This window comes from Pleuronectes platessa, chromosome 13 (genome assembly GCF_947347685.1).
Source record: "Pleuronectes platessa chromosome 13, fPlePla1.1, whole genome shotgun sequence".
NCBI lineage: Eukaryota > Metazoa > Chordata > Actinopteri > Pleuronectiformes > Pleuronectidae > Pleuronectes > Pleuronectes platessa.
In genome coordinates, this window is record NC_070638.1 from 159,855 (window position 1) to 181,240 (window position 21,386).

At 45.4% G+C, this 21,386-nt stretch overlaps 3 protein-coding genes across 6 annotated transcripts; 1 reads left to right on the plus strand and 2 right to left on the minus strand.

The window, feature by feature from the left end:
* Positions 1–132: 132 nt before the first annotated feature.
* si:dkey-181m9.8 (E3 ubiquitin-protein ligase RNF31) lies at positions 133–8,855 on the plus strand. Of its 2 annotated transcripts, none has more exons than XM_053438691.1 (19): positions 133–717; positions 870–960; positions 1,171–1,236; positions 1,845–2,011; positions 2,762–2,871; positions 2,967–3,013; positions 3,309–3,431; positions 3,583–3,770; positions 3,845–4,027; positions 4,111–4,293; positions 4,423–4,521; positions 4,661–4,750; positions 4,966–5,065; positions 6,767–6,885; positions 7,039–7,152; positions 7,225–7,291; positions 7,363–7,450; positions 7,676–7,844; positions 8,364–8,855. In XM_053438691.1, exons 1-19 carry the CDS (start codon positions 673–675, stop codon positions 8,490–8,492), a joined length of 2,178 nt encoding a protein of 725 aa, XP_053294666.1. In that variant the 5' UTR covers positions 133–672; the 3' UTR covers positions 8,493–8,855. The 2 variants fall into 2 exon arrangements, with proteins under 2 accessions (XP_053294666.1, XP_053294665.1); XM_053438690.1 differs by having other exon boundaries at positions 134–717; positions 2,762–2,880.
* A 2,280-nt stretch (positions 8,856–11,135) lies between these two features.
* On the minus strand, positions 11,136–16,553 carry impa1 (inositol monophosphatase 1). Of its 3 annotated transcripts, XM_053438886.1 has the most exons (10): positions 16,086–16,547; positions 15,284–15,351; positions 13,081–13,195; positions 12,849–12,982; positions 12,670–12,774; positions 12,522–12,567; positions 12,241–12,349; positions 12,008–12,116; positions 11,715–11,866; positions 11,136–11,644 (listed from the first exon to the last, which is right to left on the minus strand). In XM_053438886.1, the coding sequence occupies exons 3-10, from the start codon at positions 13,141–13,143 to the stop codon at positions 11,517–11,519; spliced, it is 846 nt and encodes a 281-aa protein (XP_053294861.1). In that variant the 5' UTR covers positions 13,144–13,195; positions 15,284–15,351; positions 16,086–16,547; the 3' UTR covers positions 11,136–11,516. The 3 variants fall into 3 exon arrangements, with proteins under 3 accessions (XP_053294861.1, XP_053294860.1, XP_053294862.1); XM_053438885.1 differs by lacking the exon at positions 15,284–15,351 and having other exon boundaries at positions 16,086–16,543; XM_053438887.1 differs by lacking the exons at positions 13,081–13,195; positions 15,284–15,351 and having other exon boundaries at positions 16,086–16,553.
* A 1,604-nt stretch (positions 16,554–18,157) lies between these two features.
* On the minus strand, positions 18,158–21,305 carry ccr9a (chemokine (C-C motif) receptor 9a). The gene is made up of 3 exons (XM_053438884.1): positions 21,205–21,305; positions 19,933–20,014; positions 18,158–19,808 (listed from the first exon to the last, which is right to left on the minus strand). Exons 2-3 carry the CDS (start codon positions 19,990–19,992, stop codon positions 18,738–18,740), a joined length of 1,131 nt encoding a protein of 376 aa, XP_053294859.1. The 5' UTR covers positions 19,993–20,014; positions 21,205–21,305; the 3' UTR covers positions 18,158–18,737.
* Between the last annotated feature and the right edge of the window lie 81 nt (positions 21,306–21,386).

Below are 21,386 nucleotides of genomic sequence, written 5' to 3' on the forward strand. Positions count from 1 at the left end.
AGTGGTCACATGATGCTGGTTTAATCTGTTCAGCTAACTCAGCTTTTCTTCTGGATATGAGGGGGGGGGGGGGGGGGGGCTGACAGCAGAGCCGAGGATCAAACTGGTGAATAATAAAAATCTGAGCAGAACAAACTTCCAGAATAAAAGAAACAGTTCCAGCTGCTGAATGCAGGAAGAACATCTGGTAAAACATCTGGGATTGTTTTTGTAGTCAAACTGTTCATGAACCAGAGCAGATCTGAATATGATCTCACTATGAATATGATCACAATATGGTTCTGTTGGGCTCCAGCAGCTGACAGAGGTTCATCCTCTGAAGGGAATCTAGATCTTTCAGAAGCTCCTCAGAGGAGCTCAGAGGATCTTGTGGGTCTCTGAAGACCCTGGTCCTCCTCAGAGACTCGAACCACACCAGCTCCTCAGATCCTCTAAGAACATGATGTCATGGTTCAAGGGAATTTTAAAAAGAAGAGAAACTTTCACATTAAAGCTTAATGACTGATATTTGATTGTGTTTTAAGTGATTTATTTGTACAATGACTCGAATCCAGATTGGTCTTTTAATTTGAAAAGCTGGAAGCTCATGTGGATGTGTGTATTTACATGAGAGCCTACAGCTGTTAGCCTGTTAGCCTTTTAGCATGTTAGCAGGTGTTTGTGGAGCAGGACATGTCTCGAGTGAAAGCAGAGGACGAGCTGCGGACTCTGATGGAGGTGAGTCTCTAACTTTCAGTTTCTAATCTGACTTCATCACTCCAGCTGCTGCTACCTGGTTAGCATGTGGAGCTAACAGGGACTCTCCTTTATGACCCATTCATGGCTGTCAGGGCTAGCTTGATGCTAACAGTGTCCTATCTGTCCCTCAGTGTAAATACGTGTTTCCAGAACAGACTGTGATCGATCTGCAGCGGGTTCGAACCCTTTACTCTGATCTTCGACTTTATGTGGATTTTTATTGTAAGTATGGAAATTATCCCTTCTGTTTCACAATAAAAGCACGTTGACAGACTGTACACCACAGGTCTTCAGAATCGGGTCTTGTTGGTTCCTGGTGGACTTGGGTCTGATCCAAAACGATCTGGATCAGATTTTATTACTTATAAATCAAAATAATAAATCTGTTTATCAAATATTATTGATTAATGTAGCCTTTGTTGGTCTTCACAGGTTTTCCAAACAAAGACAAGAAGAAGCTGGTTTACCTGGCCGGGACACTTCCTGTTCACTATGAAGGTGAGACCACCAGGTGACCTGGTCTGACCTGGACTATGCCCTCATGTGTACCTGTGGGGTATGAGCAAATCAAGATTTGAAAGATGCTAACGCCACTTGACATAAGAATGTGCGCGCTTGTACAAACATGTTGGAGATTCAGACGTGACGTAAGTCAGATCCACATAACGTTAGAGCAGACGTCTTATTTATTCTGAGACAGAAGATTTCCAGAAGAACCTTTATTTGTAAAAGATGAAGACAATTTAAAGCAAATAACACTTGAATACAAATAACAGTTACAGAATAAAGAGATTCGTAGTTTTAAATAATATTCTAACACTGTGTGTGTATACTTATACTACTTATATCATTGTGAGGACTGTTTTGAGCACAGACCCTACCGGGTGAGGACATTTTGAACAGTCCGCACTTTCAATCGGCTATTTGGGGTTGAGACTTGGTACGAATTAGGTTTAGCCTAGAGTTAGGCATTATGTTGGGTTAAGGTTAGGGGCTGGCAAATGCATTATGCCTATTATTGTTCCCATTAAGATAGAAGTACAATACTGTGTATGTGTGCTGTTTGCAGTCTGGTCTGGATCAGTCTGGTTTTGTTGACTCTACAGGAAGTGAGTATAATATCCCAGTATGCATCTGGCTTCATGAGACCCATCCAGTGTCCCGTCCTCGCTGTTATGTCTGTCCATCCGTCACCATGCTGATTAACCCGTCCTGTCGCTGTGTGGACGCCTCCGGCAACATCAGTCTGACTGAACTCAAGAACTGGACACGTGTAAGTCCCAGTTAGCATGCCCAGTCCACCTGGTTACAACTGTCCAGATCCTGTCACTGCTGCTGGTCCACTAAACCAGGGCCAGGACAGAATCCGTCCTCTTGAATCTGAGGTTCTATTCTGGACCTGGGAAACAGACAAGTCTTCCCTCCAGTTCCAACATTTTATCTTAGGTTCTTCTCTGGTTCTTTAATGGATCTCTTATTAGTAGGGCTGTAAAACGATTACAATTATTAATCAGACTAATCCCAGGGTGGCTGTGATTAATGTTTTTTTATTGATGACAATTCCAAATGATTTTAGAACAGGGTTAGGGTTAGGGTTATTTAGATTGAAAAATAAATCAAATCAAACTGAAACATTCCACACCATAATTAAATGAGGCTGTCTCTTTGCTTTGCCTCTGAGCAAACAGTTGATGATATTATTTAGAACATTTTTATTTATTAAACTCAAAGAACCTTCATCCTAAACAATTGTGGCATCTTAGCCTTTGCTCTTTTTTTTTGTCTCTGAGCAAGAGGGGGGGTGGGGGGGGGGGTTACATGGAGCGGATCATTCTATTAATGCGTTAATATGTTTAAAAAATGATCGCTTTAATTCCACATATGAATCATCCCGTGTTGACTCAGCCCTACTTATCGGCTCTTTTTGATTTCAAGAACAAACTTAATTTCAAATTTGAATCAATATTTCCGATGTTACAAATAACTTGTCTATTTTGCTAATGTTGATGTCACTTCCTGTCAGGGTGTGTCCAACCTATCACTGCTCATGTCAGAGATGAGGCGGGCCTTCCAAGTCGACACACCCCTTTATGCCAGGTGTCCCGAGCAAGTCCTGCCCCTTGCAGATGGAAGGTCACACAGGTTATCACCACATGTGATGTTGATGATTGTTAAATATTATTATTATCTTTATCAAGTTTTTAATGCTCTGTGTCCTCTTCCTACAGTCTCAACCATCCCTCCATCACCTCCCCCCTTCTGTCTGCACAGAAAGGTAAACTTCTGTTGAGATAATCATATCTGAGCTAAATATGACCTTTTTAACATGCTAACTGTATCATGCATGTTTGTTACGTGATGAAGAGGGGCAGAGTGTTGGTCCTCCAACCAGAAGGTCGGGGTTCAATCCTCCCTCTTTCCCATCTGCATGCCGAAGTGTCCTTGGGCAAGATACTGAACCCCTACATGGCCCCTCATAGATGATGAATACACCAACTATAAGTCGCTTTCGATAAAAGTGTCCGCCAAATGACATTTAATGTAATGAAGCTCCTCCCCCTGTGTTTCAGCCAGCCAATGGGAGCAGAGCAGGGAGATGAGGGTGAGGAAGTCGTACGCTGAGGAGCTGCTGGGGATCGACTTCAGTGCTCCTCCTTCCTCCTCTAACCTCCTGCTGAGCGCCACCTTCTCAGGTGAGACTGGACATGTGAGCTCAGGTTAACAAGCTGACTGAGCTGAGGTACGCATGAACAGACACACACAGCCTGGAGGATTCGGGAATCGAACCACAGAACCCAACTGGAATGAAACTGACTTTACTCCACTTGGTTTTGGTTCCTGCAGGTCTCCCTCATGAGCCCCTCAGCAGGATGATGGGGGCTCTGAGACTGGACGAGTCAAGTAGAGACCAACAGAGTGACTCACCAGCGAGAGACAAGCAGGGGGCGGGCTCTGGGCCACAACCTGGACGTCCTCAGTACACGTGTCCTCAGAGTCAGCGTGAAGTAGCAGTTGGAGGGGGCCACATCAAGGTGAGGGCGACTGAAGGTCTAAATCCATTTCAGGTGTTGGTCCCAGTTAGTCTCAGTTTTCTGTCCCTCTTCAGATGGTGGACCATCTTCCACCAGACCAGGCGTCCATCTTCCTGTCTCTAATGAGGATGGAGGGACGTAGCTTCAGGCCCAGTGATGTCATGGAGGCGGTCCGACTCAACAGAGACCTGCCATCAGCTCTCAGGTTCCTGACTCACTGCTGCCCCATCTGCCAAGACCAGGTGACCTTTAGCAAGGTGAGACCATGGACGTCTCAGGTGATCTTCTCTGATACAGAAGTTTTCTTCTGTCAAGTTCCTCTTCCCTTTATTTTCTGCAGATCATCACCATGACTCACTGCTCCTGCTTCCTGTGTCAGACTTGTTTCAAAACCTTTTTCTCAGCGGCTATTAAAGAGCGAAGCGTCGACCAGCTGGTTTGTCCTCAGTGTGGCAGACCGGAGGTCAAAGGTCAGGGGGCGATGGTAGAGTCCATGGAATACTTCAACCTTCTGGACACTCAGGTAAACAGGTCACATGCTCCGCTGATGCCTTAATCGATTTATTTAATCCATTGAAACAGTCGTCAAAAATGAAAGTCTTTCAGTTTTCTTATATATTTTGATTGTTTGTGTGTTTGTTTGTTTGTGTAGATCCGTCACTTCCTGTCTCCTCAGGTTCATGAACTCTTCCAGAGGAAACTCAGAGATCGAGCTCTTCAGGAGATGAAGAATTTCTGCTGGTGTTCTCACGTAAATTCCTGGATTTATAATAAATAAACAAACTAAACTTCCTTTTGTGTGGGGACCCAGTTTTCAGTTACAGTGGACAGACAGATCAAAGATGTCTTCTTATGTTCACATGAACTGATTGTGTGTGTGTGTGTTACAGTGTTCGTTCGGTATACTTCATGAAGCTGAGCGACTGAGGATGGACTGTCCCAACTGTAAGAAGAGTACCTGCTCTCAGTGTAGATCCCCTGTAAGACACACACACACACACACACACACACACACACACACACACACACACACACACACACACACACACACTGTACTGATACAAAACAGGCGGGTCTGCAGCCATCACTGTGACTCATCGTGACATCATTGTGACTCTATGACATCACTTGGACTTACTGTGACAACATAGTGACATCACTGTGACTCATAGTGACACGTTTGTTTGTTCCCCAGTGGTCCCGTCATCATCAGGGTCGGTCATGTGATCAGTTCAGACTGTGGCAGCAGCAGAACAAGTCAGACGACGCCACACTGCTCAGCTACAACAGCATCGGTACGAACCCGGGCCCCTGAGGTCCCTGAGGCCCCTGGGGTCCCCTAAGGTCCCCTGAGGTCCCCTGAGGCCCCTGAGGCCCCTGAGGTCCCCTAAGGTCCCCTAAGGTCCCCTGAGGCCCCTGAAGCCCCTGAGGTCCCTGAGGCCCCTGAGGTCCCTGAGGCTCCTCGGGCCCTGAGGTCCCTGAGGCCCCTCGGATCCCTGAGGCCCCTGAGGTCCCTGAGGCTCCTCGGGCCCTGAGGTCCCTGAGGCCCCTGAGGCCCCTCGGATCCCTGAGGCCCCTGAGGTCCCTGAGGCTCCTCGGGCCCTGAGGTCCCTGAGGCCCCTGAGGCCCCTCGGATCCCTGAGGCCCCTGAGGTCCCTGAGGCTCCTCGGGCCCCTGAGGCCCCTCGGGCCCTAGAGCCCAAAGCTGTCACTGAACTTTAAAGATCATTAAGAACCAGAACATAAACTGTCCCAACGGCTCTTAGCAAACACTGGGAGAGAGGGAGTGTGTTTGTGTGTGTATCTATACCAACGTTGTGAGGACATTTTGTCTGATCCTCACAGATTCAAAGGGCTGTTTGAGGGTTAAGACTTGGTGTTAGGGTTAGAATAGAATAGGGTTAGGGTTAGGTAAGTATTTAGTAGAGCTGTGAAAAATAACGCGTTAACGCGTTATGATTAAATTACAGGATTAATTCGTTTTTTTTTTTTAACGCATTTAACGCATGCGCAGAAGGACCTTCCAATTCCGCCGCCTCTGCACTAGTCGCCGCTCTAATGCAGTCAGACGGCAGCTGCCATTCAAACAAACAAACAACATGGATAATTCTGATGAACCTGAGGACCTTCTGGACGGGAAGATCGTGTTCCAAAAAAACAAAGATCGAACATTCAGTAAAACCAAGGTGATATGCACACTCTGCGAGAAGACGTTATCGTTTCACCGTAGCAATACCCGCCTAACCACCGCAACGCGAAGCATGTGTTGGTCGGCGAGGGGCGTTCAAGTGGAATGCGCCAAACCAGACTCACTCGCAGGACACATTGTGCAAAAGAAGCGGTCAGCTTTACTGTCAGAGAATTTGAACAAGTTAGTTTGCCTCACCAACTGGCTAAAGACCGAGTAGCTAAGAGGGCCTTTAGAGGCATTAGATTGTATCATGGTGTGGTTAATGGTTGTGTGACAAAAAATATAAAAAATGTCAACCATCCTATGGCTAAGAAGCTCAAATAATTTCTGTTTAATTTTAAAAAAAAAGTTTTATTCAACCACACAATGGCTAAGGAACCCGAATTCTGTTTAGGATGAAGATTATATTAATGTTCCATATGGAAAAGCAATGATAACTGCTGAAGAACTGCTGAGTTGCAGCACAAAAGAAAAGTTAAATGTCATAAATCTTGTTTTCACAAAAATATTCCGAGAAAATCGGTAATGTGATTAATCATGATTAATCCATAGAAACCTGTGATTAATTTGATTAAAAATTTTAATCATTTCACAGCCCTAGTATTTAGTTTTGATGGTTAAGGTTAAGGGAATGCATTATGTCAATGACTGTGTGTGTGTGTGTGTGTGTGTGTGTGTGTGTGTTTGTGTGTGTGTGTGTGTGTGTGTGTGTGTGTGTGTGTGTGTGTGTGTGTGTGTGTGTGTGTGTGTGTGTGTGTGTGTGTGTGTGTGTGTGTGTGTGTGTGTGTGTGTGTGTGTGTATATAGAGTGTCCTGGGTGTCTCTGTGTCTTCAGTTTGTCTAGAGGAGGTTGTCTCCACTTCACCTGCAGTCAGTGTCAGCATCAGTTCTGTGGAAGCTGCAGTCGGACGTTCAGCCAGGGAGCGGTGAGTTCTACTGGTTCCACTGTTGATTTGTCCAGTTCAAGTATTTGGAAGCATTAATAAAACGGAGTTGCTCTTCAGAACTTTCACTTGAGGTGCACCTTAAAGAACTTGCTCCAGAAAAATCACTTGGATATGATGTTCTTTTGATTTCAGGTCTGTGGTTTCTCTGCTGACTGTGGGAACAAAGGTCTTCATGCCCACCACCCCAGAGACTGTCTGTACCACCTGAGGGACTGGAGCGTGAGCCGCCTCCAGCTGCTGCTGCAGGTCAGCAGCCCTGACACTGTTGGACGGACCTGTCCCTTGTTGTGGACGTGAACTGTGCTTCTTTTCTCACAGTATCACAGAGTGTCTCCGACCTGGTTTGAAGCAGCCAATGGCAGCTCCTCTGACAGCGGTGTGACAGGTGACGTCTCTTCTGCTTCTCAGGTGTGAACTGGGTTCCCTCATCTTTTTAACATCTTGGTTGGTTTTCAGGAGTGTGTTTGGTTTTGGAGCTGAGGGACCACGGCGGCCTGCGGGAGAAGCCATGTGGACGAGCGGCTGAATACAGAGGATACTGCCGGTAAGACTAAACTCTCACCAACACACTATCTGGGAGTAAACCACCATGGTGACTGATGCTGAAGCAGGTCACGGCCAAGATAAGATCCACAAACTACAACTACTACTGACCTATCAGATCATAGGAGAACATGGGTCTAGATTCTTCCAGCAGGTGTCAGTGCTTCTTCCCATGTGAAGAACTTGGTCGGGTCGATCAGTCGGTCTCCCCCGTCTCTTCTGGCAGGTTGCACTATAAGGAGCATTTGGTGGAGTTGATCAACTGTCGCGGTGCCGACCCGGCCGTCCTCTTTAATGTGGCAGAGATGACAGCAGAGCTGCAGCGCCATCATGTGGCGGTGCCGACTCGGAAACCAGAGGAGCTGGAGCCGCTGTACGCTCACCGCCTGCGTCTGGTCAGTGGCTAAATACTCGTCATAAACACAAACCCTTAAAATGTCCTGAAGGGATGTTCACCCCAAATATGAAATTCCCTCATTATCTACTCAACACTTCTTCTTCAGTCGTAATACAACGACAGAAAGAAAACAACATGTCACAATCCGGCTCCTGTGGCGTCATCAAGTGTCCACCAGGACGTTCAAGCTCAACTCAAAGCAGCGTTAGAAGTTCTGGTAACATGTGAACACACAGTAGGTGTGCAGCTGAACGTGAAGGAGCCTATCAGAGACGTTTAGTATCAACACTTGATGACATCACAGGAGCCGATGGAGGCGGGTTGTGTTTCTCCTGTTGCATTAAGTCTGGAGCTTTGCTCACCATCGACTTCAGTTGTGTTGGATTCTGCTCTAACTCTGTTTCCACCTGAGACTCCAGAAGGCTTTAGTGGAATCAAACACTTCACACTCTTTAGTTTGTTATTCGTTATTGTTACTTTCAGCCAATCACTGAGTAGGATTTTCTCTGTTCTTTAGACTCTAACGAATCAAGTTCCTCTCAGGAAGCGACCACGCTCACCACTGAAACTCCAGCATGACCTTCGACCTCTGACCTCTGCTGTGACGACTGGAGGTCCGCCCCCTCCCAGCACGCCACTCCATTAAAAGCCAGTGCTCTGTCACCCGAGCAACCACTGACTGTGGTTTAGAGGTTTTGTTTTTAATGCCAGTGACATCATTGGTGACATCCCCTGTTAGCTTCCCTCTGTGGCTTATGATTGGCTCACTGGAGTTCATAGAAACACACCCGAGGGCCAAAGAAATTCAAGTAGCCAATCAGAGTCTAGAAGTGACATTAACTTCAACAAGTTAAATGCTAATGAGTAGAGACAAGTTCTAATATGCTAATGCTGCTAACGAGCTTCTCAGTACACAGTGTGGTTAACAGGAAGCATTTGTTAACATTTGTGTGTTTTTATTCTTCTGCACTGTTTCAATAAAGGACATAATAAATATCTTTAAACATCATTCATCTTCCAGTCTCCATGAAAACCACAAATAGTGAAAGTCTTATACTGTGATATTCTGTCTCAGGTTCAAACTGCTCCATCTTTTCATGAAATAAATTAAACTTGTCATTAAGGGGTGATGGTGGGTCCCGAAGCCAGACCAGTCGAGAACCACTGTCTGATGGTTTCAAATATGGGACCTTTAACACCACATCCAGTTGTCACGTCTGTTCCTCAGAACAAGAGCAGGTGTAAACTCGTCTTCATCACTTGCTGCTGAATCTGTAAATCAGGTTTATTTCTTGTTTTGGTTGTTTGTAAAGAAATCTCTCGATTTACCGCAGTTCCACCGGAAGTCTCATTTTATATTTATATATATACAGTGGAGGAAATAATTATTTGATCCCTCGCTGATTTTGTAAGTTTGCCCATTCACAAAGACACAAACAGTCTATAATTTTAATGGTAGGTTTATTACAATAGTGAGAGATGGAATATCAAAAGGAAAATCCAGGAAATCACTTTAAATAAAATATATAAACAGACTTGCATTTTATCGAGTGAAATAAGTATTTGATCCCCTGCCAACCATCAACAATTCTGTCTCCCACAGACTGGTTAAATACTCCTACTCCTTAGATACACTGAAAAAAACATGTTACCTGCAGCAAAGACACCTGTGTGTCAATCAGTCACCAATCACCTGTATAAAAGACACCTGTACATGCATTCATCAGTCAGACTCCAAACTCTCCACCATGGGCAAGACCAAAGAGTTGTCTAAGGACATCAGGGACAAGATTGTAGACCTGCACAAGGCTGGATTGGGCTACAAGACCATAGGCAAGAAGCTGGGTGAGAAGGAGACAACTGTTGGTGCGATCGTTCGAAAATGGAAGACGCACAAAACAACCATCAATCGTCCTCGTTCTGGGGCTCCTTGCAAAATCTCACCTCGTTGGGTATCACTGATGATGAGGAAGGTGAGAAATGATCCAAGAACTACACGCGAGGAGCTTGCTAATGATCTCAAGGCAGCTGGGACCACAGTCACCAAGAAAACCATTGGGAACACACTACGCCGCAATGGATTAAGATCCTGCAGTGCCCGCAAGGTCCCCCTGCTCAAGAATGCACATGTACAGGCCCGTCTGAAGTTCCTCAATGATCACCTGAATGATTCAGAGAAGTCTTGGGAGCAAGTGCTGTGGTCAGATGAAACCAAAATTGAGCTCTTTGGCATCAACTCGACTCGCCGTGTTTGGAGGAGGAAAAATACTGACTATGACCCCAAGAACACCATCCCCACCGTCAAGTATGGAGGTGGAAGCATTATGCTTTGGGGGTGTTTCTCTGCTAAGGGGACAGGACGACTTCACCGCATTGATGGAAAGATGGACGGGGCCATGTACCGTAAAATCCTGAGTGACAACCTTCTTCCCTCCGCCAGAGCACTGAAAATGGGTCGTGGATGGGTCTTCCAGCAGGACAATGACCCAAAACATACGGCCAAGGCAACAAAGGAGTGGCTCAAAAGGAAACACATTAAGGTCATGGAGTGGCCAAGTCAGTCTCCGGACCTTAATCCCATCGAAAATCTGTGGAGGGAGCTGAAGCTTCGAGTTGCGAAGCGACAGCCTCAAAACCTTAAGGATTTGGAGATGATTTGCAAAGAGGAGTGGACCAAGATTCCTCTTGATCGAGCACAAACCTGGTAATTAACTACAAGAAACCTCTGACCTCTGTGCTTTCCAACAAGGGTTTGCCACCAAGTACTAAGCCATTTATTGGCAGGGGATCAAATACTTATTTCACTCGATAAAATGCTCTCTGGAAGTCTGTTTATATATTTTATTTAAAGTGATTTCCTGGATTTTCCTTTTGATATTCCATCTCTCACTATTGTAATAAACCTACCATTAAAATTATAGACTGTTTGTGTCTTTGTGAATGGGCAAACTTACAAAGTCAGCGAGGGATCAAATAATTATTTCCTCCACTGTATATATCTATTGAACATTCACAGGTGCTGACGGTCGACCATGAGCATTGTACCAATATTATCACATTAAATTATGTTTAACATATTTAAATAGGGCAGTTTGAAGAGGCGTTTGAACTGGAAAGTGATTTGATTGCTCTTTACATCTGCTTCTGCCCTCTCGGCCTTAGACTGCTTGTCTGTGCTGATTGAGGATCAGCTGAGTGCTCGGCTGCTCACTCACTCCATTGGTACCTCACGGTTGTGATGAATGAGGAAAACAGGACGACCCAAAAGAAGAAGCCAGGTGAAAGGAAATAACAAAAGGTGACCTTTAATAACAGCAAAGGTACTTACAGCAAAAGTTCTAAGTTCAGAAATTCCACAAACAGAAAAACCCTTCCACTGGAAACCAGAAAAGACAAAAAAAGCTACAGTGAATATTAACGTGAGGACAAAGCCGGTGACCAGATGAAGGTGAAGAAGAAGGAGCCACTCAGGAAACACGATGAACGACCTGCAGCAGAGAGCTGAACCACCAGGAGCAGGTTTCACTTCATAAACTCGTGGGACTGCTGCCCTCTACCTCGTGTCATGGCCGATCAATAATGATTCCTAATGTTTAATAATATCAGACAAACTTTACACAAACCAAGTGACATTAAATCTGTTGTATAGCCCACAATGCACTGCAGCTCCTCACACTTGTGGAGGCGGAGTGTCGTCTCTGGTTGGACTGAAGGACTCGATCTCCTTGACGAGGTTCTCAGCGATGGTTCTGTTGTTAGCAGCAATGATTCTTCTGGACATCAGGTCCACGGCTCCTCCTGAACAAAGATCAGAGACACTCAGCGTCTGAGGCTGGAACCTCCACCTGCCACCAGGCTCCATACTTACCATCCACGTCCATCAGGACTCCTCCGGCCTCAGAGACGATCAGCGAGGCGGCAGCGACGTCCCACACGTGGACGCCGATCTCATAATACGCCTCCACACAACCAGACGCCACCAGACACATGTTGATGGCTGCGGTGCCTGCACTGCGAACCCTGCGTGTGACAAGTGTGTGTGTCAGGTGTGTGTGTTACACAAGCATCTGTCAAGTGTGTGGGTATGGTGTGTGCCTCAGGTGTTTGTCTGAGGTGTGTGTTCCAGGTGTGTGTGTCAGGTGTGTGTCTGTTGTGTGTTACCCCTGCACAGGGAGACACAGGATGTTCCTCAGACTGGAGAAGATCTTGTCGACAGCCTCGACGTCTCTGTTGGATCCGAACTCGGTGGCGATGATCGACTGACGAACGTCTGAGAAACAAAACGTCAAGAGTCGGATTCTTGTCTCTGATTGGATCAGAGCATCCTGACGTGTCATTTATCTGACAGGTGTCATCACCAAATTGTTGATGTGGACATATTAATGATTACAGACCTTCCTGATCAGAAACCTGCAGCGGTTCTCCGTTACAGAACGCTCCCCCCCCTCTCCTCGCAGTGAACATCTTGTCTTCCAGACAACTGAACACAACAGCAAACTCACTCTGTCAGAGAGGAGACACAGAACAGTAGAACCACAGAGAACCTTCAGACTGTTCTACAACATCAGAACCACAGATGACATCCAGACAGAGTACTAGAACATCTGAACTACACAGAACCAGGCTGACTCTCTGCTGTGCTCCTGTAGATGGCAGCACTGAGTCGACCTCTCACCTGCTTGTTGACGTAGAAGCCGATGGAAACAGCAACAAAAGGGAAACTGTCAGAAACAAGAAGGTCAAAGGTCAGCGAGCGCTGTCACAGTCCCTAAACATCATGATGCCATTAAACTGTTTCATTAATAATTAATTAATGAACTGACGCATGAACGAAGTTGGTGGTCCCATCGATGGGGTCGATGATCCAGGTGGGAGTGTCCGTCAGGTCACATGTTTCCCCTGCCGCCACTGACTCCTCCCCTATGAACCTGACACACACAAAGTCGATCTGTGTAATTATTCAAGCTTCCAGTCACACGCTGTGGGGGGGGGGGGGTTCTACCTGTGTGAGGGGAATTTCTCCCTCACTGATTGGATGATGAGCTGCTCGACCTTCTGGTCCGTCTTCGTCACCAGGTCGATGGATGAACTCTTCGTCATCACCTTCCTGTCGTCACGCAGAGCCTCACGTACCAGCTGATCCAAACACAGATCAATACACAGATCAAAACTATTTCTGTCTGATCTGATGACAGATAAATATAACAACAAATATAAAAAATAAAAAAAAAGACCTCTCCAGATTTCCGTGCGATGGCGACAGCATGGTCCATGGCGTTTTGCCAGAGGTCGGACATTTTGTATATTTAACAAGATGCCACTTCCTGTTTTTGACCAGTGAAGAAAAAGCTAAAGGAATAGAAAATTTCAGAGTCAGAGATGATGTCACTTCCTGTCTCAGGACAAACAGAAGTGAAACATCTGATGAGAAATGTGGGGGGGGGGGGGGGGGGTTCCAAGATGGCGGAGTGAGTAGCAGCTATTTTGCTACTGTTCTTGTAAAGTTAATTCTTGCATCATGAAGCACGTGTAAGTCTGTCGATTTATTAAGTTAATGATTGTTGTTAGAACCAAGAGGACTGAATAGGATGTTTGACCACGACTGTAACCTGGCAGCTCTCCAGAACCTGTGACCACGAAGATACACGAGAAATAGAAATGAGGAGGAAATCGTTGTTCTTCAAGACAAGGTCGGGATCTTCAAAAAGAAATGCACATGAAGAGCATGTTGTGGAATCTGCAGCTGGCCGGTCGACCAGAGAACCAGTCCGTGGCCTGGGAAGGAAGGCTGCTAGCCTGGATGCCAGACGAACTTAGCCCCGCCCACAACATTTTGGTCGGGCAGTTCGGTCTGGAGTCGCTCCATTGGGAAAAAATGATGGGGCGTGTTTCAACTGACCAGGAAGTAAAATTCCTCTTCGCTCAATTGGATAGACCTACAACCAATCAGAGCAACGTAGTATGTGACGTATGCTAAGCAACGCATTGTGAGTTATTTACTAACGCCGGGTTCACACCGGACGCTTCAGCGCAGCGCCAAGCCTTAAATAACAGCTGGCTCCCATCCACTCCCATGTTAAAACTTTGTGCCGGTCACACCGGAGGCTGAAGCACCGCGAGGCAGCCTTGGCGCAGCGCGGTGCTTCAGCCTCCGGTGTGACCGGCACAAAGCCGTGCAGCGATCTACTGGATCAACGGGTGATATTATTAGCGCTGCCCGGCGGTTCAGCATCGCTTCAGTGTCCGTTGTGAACAGCCAAGCGCCGGGGCGATAGGGATTAGCGCGGTGCTCTGGCGTCGCCTCCACGTTCTGTGTTCCTCTTTCAAAATGAATGCGCTGTCGATGTCTTCTAAAACAGACTCAATGGCAGCATCTACACATCTCAGCTCGCCAGCGGCAGGCATGTTTGTTGAAAACGAATTCAACCCGAGGGCACTTTGGTGACATGGTTGATTACGTCACCGTTGATCATCTGTCAATCATCGTATAAAGCCCGCCCTGACAATCTGATTGGCCCGGTCCGGCCATAATTTTTTCCCAATGGAGCGACTCCAGACCGAACTGCCCGACCAAATCTGTTGTGGGCGGGGCTAAATTCGTCTGGCATCCAGGCTAGAAGGCTGCTGCTGCTTCCATCTACACACAGACGCAAATCATGATCCAATTCCTACTGAGAGCATTTCTGGGAAGATTCTGGTTTGACTGTTGATGGTTATTGCACTTAACATGTCTGGTCAAGTTACTCAGTCCTGCTAATCTTTAAAATATCCTTTATACACATTTTCTAGAGATTATTGACTTCTATCATGTTTTCTTTCATATCTTTAAAACCTAGAGGATTGAAAAATGATGTGAAACACAAGGAAATCTTTCTTTACTGTAAGAAGCAAAAGGGAAATTGTGTTTTTCTGCAAGAGACTCACTCAGCTGAGGAGGACATGAAATTCTGGAAACAGCAGTGGAATCAGTTTTCTTTATGAATTTTCATGGAACATCTTATTCGGCCGGTGTGATGATTTCCGGGTAATGATATTAATCACAAAGGTAATGATAGTGGACATTGGTTTATGGCAGTGTCAGAAATGAATGTGATGAATCATATTTTGTTATGTGTATATAACCAGAAAGCTTTTCTCATCTATGTATGACCATAAAGTGTATATATACATATATATACACTTTATGGTCATACACCAGACAAATTACACATAAAGGTTGAACTTTCAGTGGGAGAAAGTATTTATTTTAATAATCTAAAATCGTTTATATGTTCAAGAGTTTGTTGGATTGAAAATTCAACTTATTTCAACTTTGTTTTTAAATGACGTACTGCAAAGGGAACCTTCTGGACAAGATGGTTTTTTGGGGTAAATTTTATATAAGATGTACATAGAGTATAATAAAGTGTAATAACAATAAAGATCAGAGAAACCCACTTCAAAGTAGTCTGTAGGGTTTCTCTTTCCTATGCAGCGTTTCGGAAGGCACCGGTTTTTCTCTCGCCCTGTAAGGAATAGATTTTGTATATATATAAAATAATTGTATCTCACTTAATGTTGAAGGCATGCTGTTTCATGATGTCTCTCATATAGTGATTAATACAGTTTGATGGGTATATACCATATTCATTGTAGTACTTGAAGAAATGGTCAACTCTCCTTTGATTAGCAAATTATATATTAAATTGTTTTTTGCATGTGTAAAACGTTTTTTCTGTGGGGACATATCTCTTCAGCTTTTTATTTAATAGGTCTTGTTAGGAATTCAATATTTTAGGTTTATCTTTCATAACCAATCATATTAAATCTACTGTTATAATTATATCAAACCCCTTTTGTTCGGGGCCATTATTAACTACCTATTGCGAACTGATTTAGCCTAGGCTGTGATAATTGTCCATGTTGTTCAACTTTCATTGCATCTCAATAAATACTTGAATTGGACCAGTCCGGCTCGTCTCTTATTTGGGATAAACCAACACGCCTGACAGTCTCCTGCACTGAAATCATTTTCATGAATTTATTTATAGATGAAAATCTATAAATCATATTCATCTATTGTTAAAAGTTATGTTCAATACATTTTAAAAACTGATGAGAAAAGATAAGTTCTCATGTTCCGTCGTTTTCTGTCACAGACATAAACATAACATCTGTGGGAGATTGGTTTATTATTGATTCTCGATCAGACGCGTTAAATAAGAAAGAGTCGAGTTCTGTTCAAAGAAGCTTTACTCACAACAAGCCGCTGACCTTCCGCTTCCGGGTTTCTTCTTCTTCAGCTGTGGAGCCGCAGCACAGCGATGCTGCCTCTCGCAGGTCCCTCAGCGAAACTACATCTCCGGCCGCTTCCGGTACAAACAACTCATTCAATAATCAATAATAAACCAAAGAATCGAAACTTAAAGTAAAGGACTAAGGCTGTTTATCAATTTATCAGGTAATCGGTTAATCTGTTATTTGTCTGTTGTATGTGTGTAGAGAGAGAGAGAGAGAGAGAGAGAGAGAGAGAGAGACTGAGGGAGAGAGAGAGAGAGAGAGGGAGAGAGAGAGAGAGAGAGACTGAGGGAGAGGGAGACTGAGAGAGAGAGAGAGAAAGAGAGGGAGAGAGAGAGCAAGAGAGAGAGACTGAGGGAGAGCGAGACTGAGAGAGAGAAAGAGAGAGAGAGAGAAAGAGAGGGAGAGAGAGAGAGACTGAGGGAGAGGGAGAATGAGAGAGAGAGAGAAAGAGAGGGAGAGAGAGAGCGAGAGAGAGAGAGAGAGAGAGAGACTGAGGGAGAGGGAGACTGAGAGAGAGAGAGAGAGAGAGAGAGCGAGAGAGAGAGAGACTGAGGGAGAGGGAGACTGAGAGAGAGGGAGAGAGAGAGAGGGAGAGAGATAGAGAGACTGAGGGAGAGCGAGACTGAGGGAGAGAGATAGAGAGACTGAGGGAGAGCGAGACTGAGGGAGAGAGAGAGAGGGAGAGAGATAGATAGATGATCAAGTTAATATTTCTTTAGTGTCATGCAGGCTGGTGAGTGGAGGTCACACAGTTTATTGTATAACTCACTTGGAAATGTAAGAGACCAGAGTTTTACTGCATAAAGTTCTATGAACATTAATTGTTCTCAAGTTAGTGAACAATTGTGTTATCTAGTTTCACCGTCCTTGGCAGGAAGGCATAACTCTCCATAACACCCGCCCTCTGCATGTCACTTGTCGGTCAACCTCAGTCGCCCGGACCCCAGGATATTAAAATTCAGATGATGAGGACGGGTCTAAGAATTTCTGTGGACATTTTCCTCTGAGTCCACGTCTCCATTAAACGCTATCGATTGCTTTTTAATCCAAACCGAGTCCATGAGTAATCTTTCAAGTCAACAGGTCAGTGTTTGATTCTGTGGAGTGTGACTTTATACAGGAGCTCATCTGGAGTGTCATTCAGGAGGAGTTTTCTGTTGAAAGCAGAGCACCAGCTCAGGACATCTTGTCTGAGACAAGGTGGAAGAAAGCTGTCCTAGAGACTTGTTCTATATGTGGGTCACATGTCCTGGTCCTAACTCAGGTTCCTCACAGTGGAGCTGGGGGACAAACTAACACCAAGGGGACTAGCTGGTCCCACAGTGTCTTCTGAGATGTTAAGGGACAATTAAAACGACCTCAATTTGGTCTGAATGAAGAAGTAAGAAGTTGTGGGTCATCCAGACCTGGATGTTCTTGAGACGTGAAGTTGGACTCAGTGATTTGATTCATCAGCTTCATATATGTACAGCTGGGTGTCGTCTGCGTCACAGTGGACGAGGGGCTTTCTGAGGAGGTGGCCTAAAGGAGCAGATATAAGGTGAAGAGCATCGGTCCTGGGACAGAACCCTGTGGAGCTCCATGACTCACCTGTGTGTGCATGGAGGAGTCAGTGTTAACATGAACTGAAATCTATGTGATAATATGATTTAAACCAGTCTAATGTTCCTCTGGTCCCAACATGTGGTTCCAGTCTTTGTAGCAGAATCCTATGATCTGTGGGGTCAGATGCTGAACTAAGATCCAACAGGACCAGGACAGACACATGTCCATCATGTGAGGACATGAAGGTTTGATGTGGGTCCATCAGCTGACACCTCTGGATGTAGAGTGGGCTTTTGAAGCAGAGGTTTAATTACAGCTACTTTAAAAGCTTGTGGTACGCAGCCGGTTAACAAAGACATTAATCTGATTCAATATGAAACTGTTGATTAGGTTGAAACTGTGAGTAATGTGTGTAATGTGTGTAATGTGTGTAATGTGTGTAATGTGTGTAATGTGTCCGCAGTCTGAAATGATACAGTGACTCCATTGTTTTACCACTTTGGATTTTTCTAAAAGGTTTTTACATTAGAAATAGAAAAAAATCCTTCATTTGATATTTTTCACACATTTGAATAAAAACATGTGAATCAAAATGAATACAAACATTGAGATGTTTTTACAGAACAGAGTGAAAACATAAACAGGATGTGAGGAGGAAGTGAAGAAACCAGTGTGACTGATCAACGTCCTCCTGTTTGTCACGCTCCCACGAACAAACTCATGGACCAAAACATCCAGAGACTATTTACACATGAGCATCTGTCATCTTTTAACTGAGAGTTACACATGAGTTCTGTTCTTCAATCACGTTGCTTCTCTTTACGTCCATCATGAGATTCACTTCCTGTTAAAGGTGCAACAAAGTCAATATGAGAAGAAAACAGAAGTTTCATGACCAAACCTAAGTACAGGTCTCTTTATTTATCATTATCATCAACAAACTAATTCTCAGAAAGTCCTGGAAATATTCAGGAAAGACAAAGTTTCAATTATTTTAAAACAGCTTGAAGTAAAACAGGATCAAATGATGGAGAGTAATGAGATGATGTGTGTGGAGGTCACATGGTCACAGTGACAGCACCTGCGAGGTGTCGCTGTCTGACATCACCGAGGCTCGAGTGGAGCTCAGTGGACTCCTACTGGTCTCTCCCAGTGGATTCTTGCTGACCAGTTGCAGGCAGCGGCTGCTGCTGAAGCGCAGGAGCCGCAGGACGTCGCGGCGGAATCGAACGCCCACAAACGCATAGAGGAAGGGGTTGAGGCAGGCGTGCATGTAAGCCAGACTCTTCAGCACATGTCCCACGATGTCGAAGCGCTTCAGGGCCTCGCAGTCCGTTATAGTCATGTTGGAGGCCTGCGTCGCCATCATGACCAGTACGCCATTGTAGGGCAGCTGGGACATGACGAACACTACCACCACAACCAGTATGACGCGCATGGCCTTGTGCTTTTGGAAGTTTCGGGTATTGATCAGCTTGGCGACAATGACGCTGTAGCAGAACGCCATGATGATGAAGGGTAGGAAGAACCCCATGCTCACCAGTATGGACAGCACCAGGATCTTAGTGCCGTTGCCCAGATCAGGGGGGTACACCATGCTGCAGTACGGCTGAGAGTCCACCTTAACCGTGGTGGCAAACACAAGCTCAGGAGTGGCCAGCAGCAGGGCCAGAAGCCACACCCCCACACACACCAGCCGGCTGTGGCGACGGCGCTCCAGCTGTGAGTTTTGTGCCTTGGTGGTCTGCACGATGACCACGTAGCGGTCCACACTGATGCATGTGAGCAGCAGCATGCTGCTGAACAGGTTGACCTTGTAGAGGGCGGAGTTCACCTTGCAGAGGGCACAGCCAAAGATCCAGCCGTGTGATGCCTCGGCCGCCCACAGCGGCAGTGTGACCAGGAACAGCAGGTCGGCCACGGCCAGGTTCAGCAGGTAAACATCTGACATGGTCTTCAGTCGCTGCCGGAAGTTCAGGTAGATCCACACCACAGCCAGGTTCCCGGCTCCGCCCACCAGGGTGATCATCCAGAAGAGCGGCGGCTCCCACAGACGCCTGAAGCTCCGCACCGGGGCGCGGTCACACATCAGGTCCTCGTACTCGTAGTCATCATCAGTGGTGAACAAGGATGGTTCCTATTGGAAGAGAGGAAACACGTGAACTCACCTGCTGCATGTTGACCATTCATTGGTCAAACCAATCAATGACCTCATCAAACTCCAACATAATCAATAACTAACGGAACCGATCGTTTCTTACGTTTGTGGTGAATCCTGTGATGTTCATGAAGTCATCCATGAGGTCATAAGTCCGATTCATGTTGATGAGGTCATTCAGTGACCTTCACAGGAATCAATCAATCAATCAATCAATCAATCAATCAAGTTTAACAGTTTGAAGGTGGAGGTGCACTTCATTTTCCTGATGATGAACAGATGATGAACAGATGTTGTGTGATAAGAGAACATGAAGATACTCATCATTCATCCAAAATACCGGTTCAGTTACAAACAGGTACAGACAGAGTGACAGACAGTTACAGACAGTTACAGACAGAGTGACAGACAGTTACAGACAGTTACAGACAGAGTGACAGACAGTTACAGACAGAGTGACAGACAGTTACAGACAGTTACAGACAGAGTGACAGACAGTTACAGACAGAGTGAGAGACAGTTACAGACAGTTACAGACAGAGTGATAGACAGTTACAGACAGTTACAGACAGAGTGACAGACAGTTACAGACAGTTACAGACAGAGTGACAGACAGTTACAGACAGTTACAGACAGAGTGACAGACAGTTACAGACAGTTACAGACAGAGTGACAGACAGTTACAGACAGAGTGACAGACAGTTACAGACAGTTACAGACAGAGTGACAGACAGTTACAGACAGAGTGATAGACAGTTACAGACAGTTACAGACAGAGTGACAGACAGTTACAGACAGAGTGACAGACAGTTACAGACAGTTACAGACAGAGTGACAGACAGTTACAGACAGAGTGACAGACAGTTACAGACAGTTACAGACAGAGTGACAGACAGTTACAGACAGAGTGAGAGACAGTTACAGACAGTTACAGACAGAGTGAGAGACAGTTACAGACAGTTACAGACAGAGTGAGAGACAGTTACAGACAGTTACAGACAGAGTGATAGACAGTTACAGACAGTTACAGACAGAGTGACAGACAGTTACAGACAGTTACAGACAGAGTGACAGACAGTTACAGACAGAGTGAGAGACAGTTACAGACAGTTACAGACAGAGTGATAGACAGTTACAGACAGTTACAGACAGAATGAGAGAAAGTGACAGACAGTTACAGACAGAGTGACAGACAGTTACAGACAGTTACAGACAGAATGACAGACAGTTACAGACAGTTACAGACAGAATGACAGACAGTTACAGACATAGTGACAGACAGTTACAGACAGTTACAGACAGTTACAGACAGAGTGACAGACAGTTACAGACAGAGTTACAGACAGTTACAGACAGAATGAGAGACAGAACTCACAGCCGTCTCTTCGTCTGTCAGCGTGGTTGTCGTTGACTTGGTGTCAGTTAAAGCACAGAGTTCAGAGATGAGACAAACAGGAAGTTACAGCCTTAGGGGGAGGGGTCAGAATTAAAAGACCTTAATGAAGAGATAAAGTAGGTTAAAGGTTTCCTGACTTCTCCCTTAACTTACAGCTGAAC

What these genes read in the sequence shown, in the direction of transcription:
- ccr9a (XM_053438884.1), bottom strand. Translation starts at nt 19,992, where the DNA reads ATGAATCGGACTTATGACCTCATGGATGACTTCATGAACATCACAGGA. An exon ending in TCACAGGATTCACCACAAAC is followed by an intron (nt 19,809 to 19,932) that starts GTAAGAAACGAT and finishes CTCTTCCAATAG; the next exon opens with GAACCATCCTTGTTCACCAC.
- impa1 (XM_053438886.1), bottom strand. Translation starts at nt 13,143, where the DNA reads ATGTCCGACCTCTGGCAAAACGCCATGGACCATGCTGTCGCCATCGCA. An exon ending in TCGCACGGAAATCTGGAGAG is followed by an intron (nt 12,983 to 13,080) that starts GTCTTTTTTTTT and finishes TGTTTGGATCAG; the next exon opens with CTGGTACGTGAGGCTCTGCG. An exon ending in ACCACCAACTTCGTTCATGC is followed by an intron (nt 12,568 to 12,669) that starts GTCAGTTCATTA and finishes TGTTTCTGACAG; the next exon opens with TTTCCCTTTTGTTGCTGTTT.
- si:dkey-181m9.8 (XM_053438690.1), top strand. Translation starts at nt 673, where the DNA reads ATGTCTCGAGTGAAAGCAGAGGACGAGCTGCGGACTCTGATGGAG. An exon ending in AACTCAAGAACTGGACACGT is followed by an intron (nt 2,012 to 2,761) that starts GTAAGTCCCAGT and finishes ACTTCCTGTCAG; the next exon opens with GGTGTGTCCAACCTATCACT. An exon ending in GGACGTTCAGCCAGGGAGCG is followed by an intron (nt 6,886 to 7,038) that starts GTGAGTTCTACT and finishes TTTTGATTTCAG; the next exon opens with GTCTGTGGTTTCTCTGCTGA.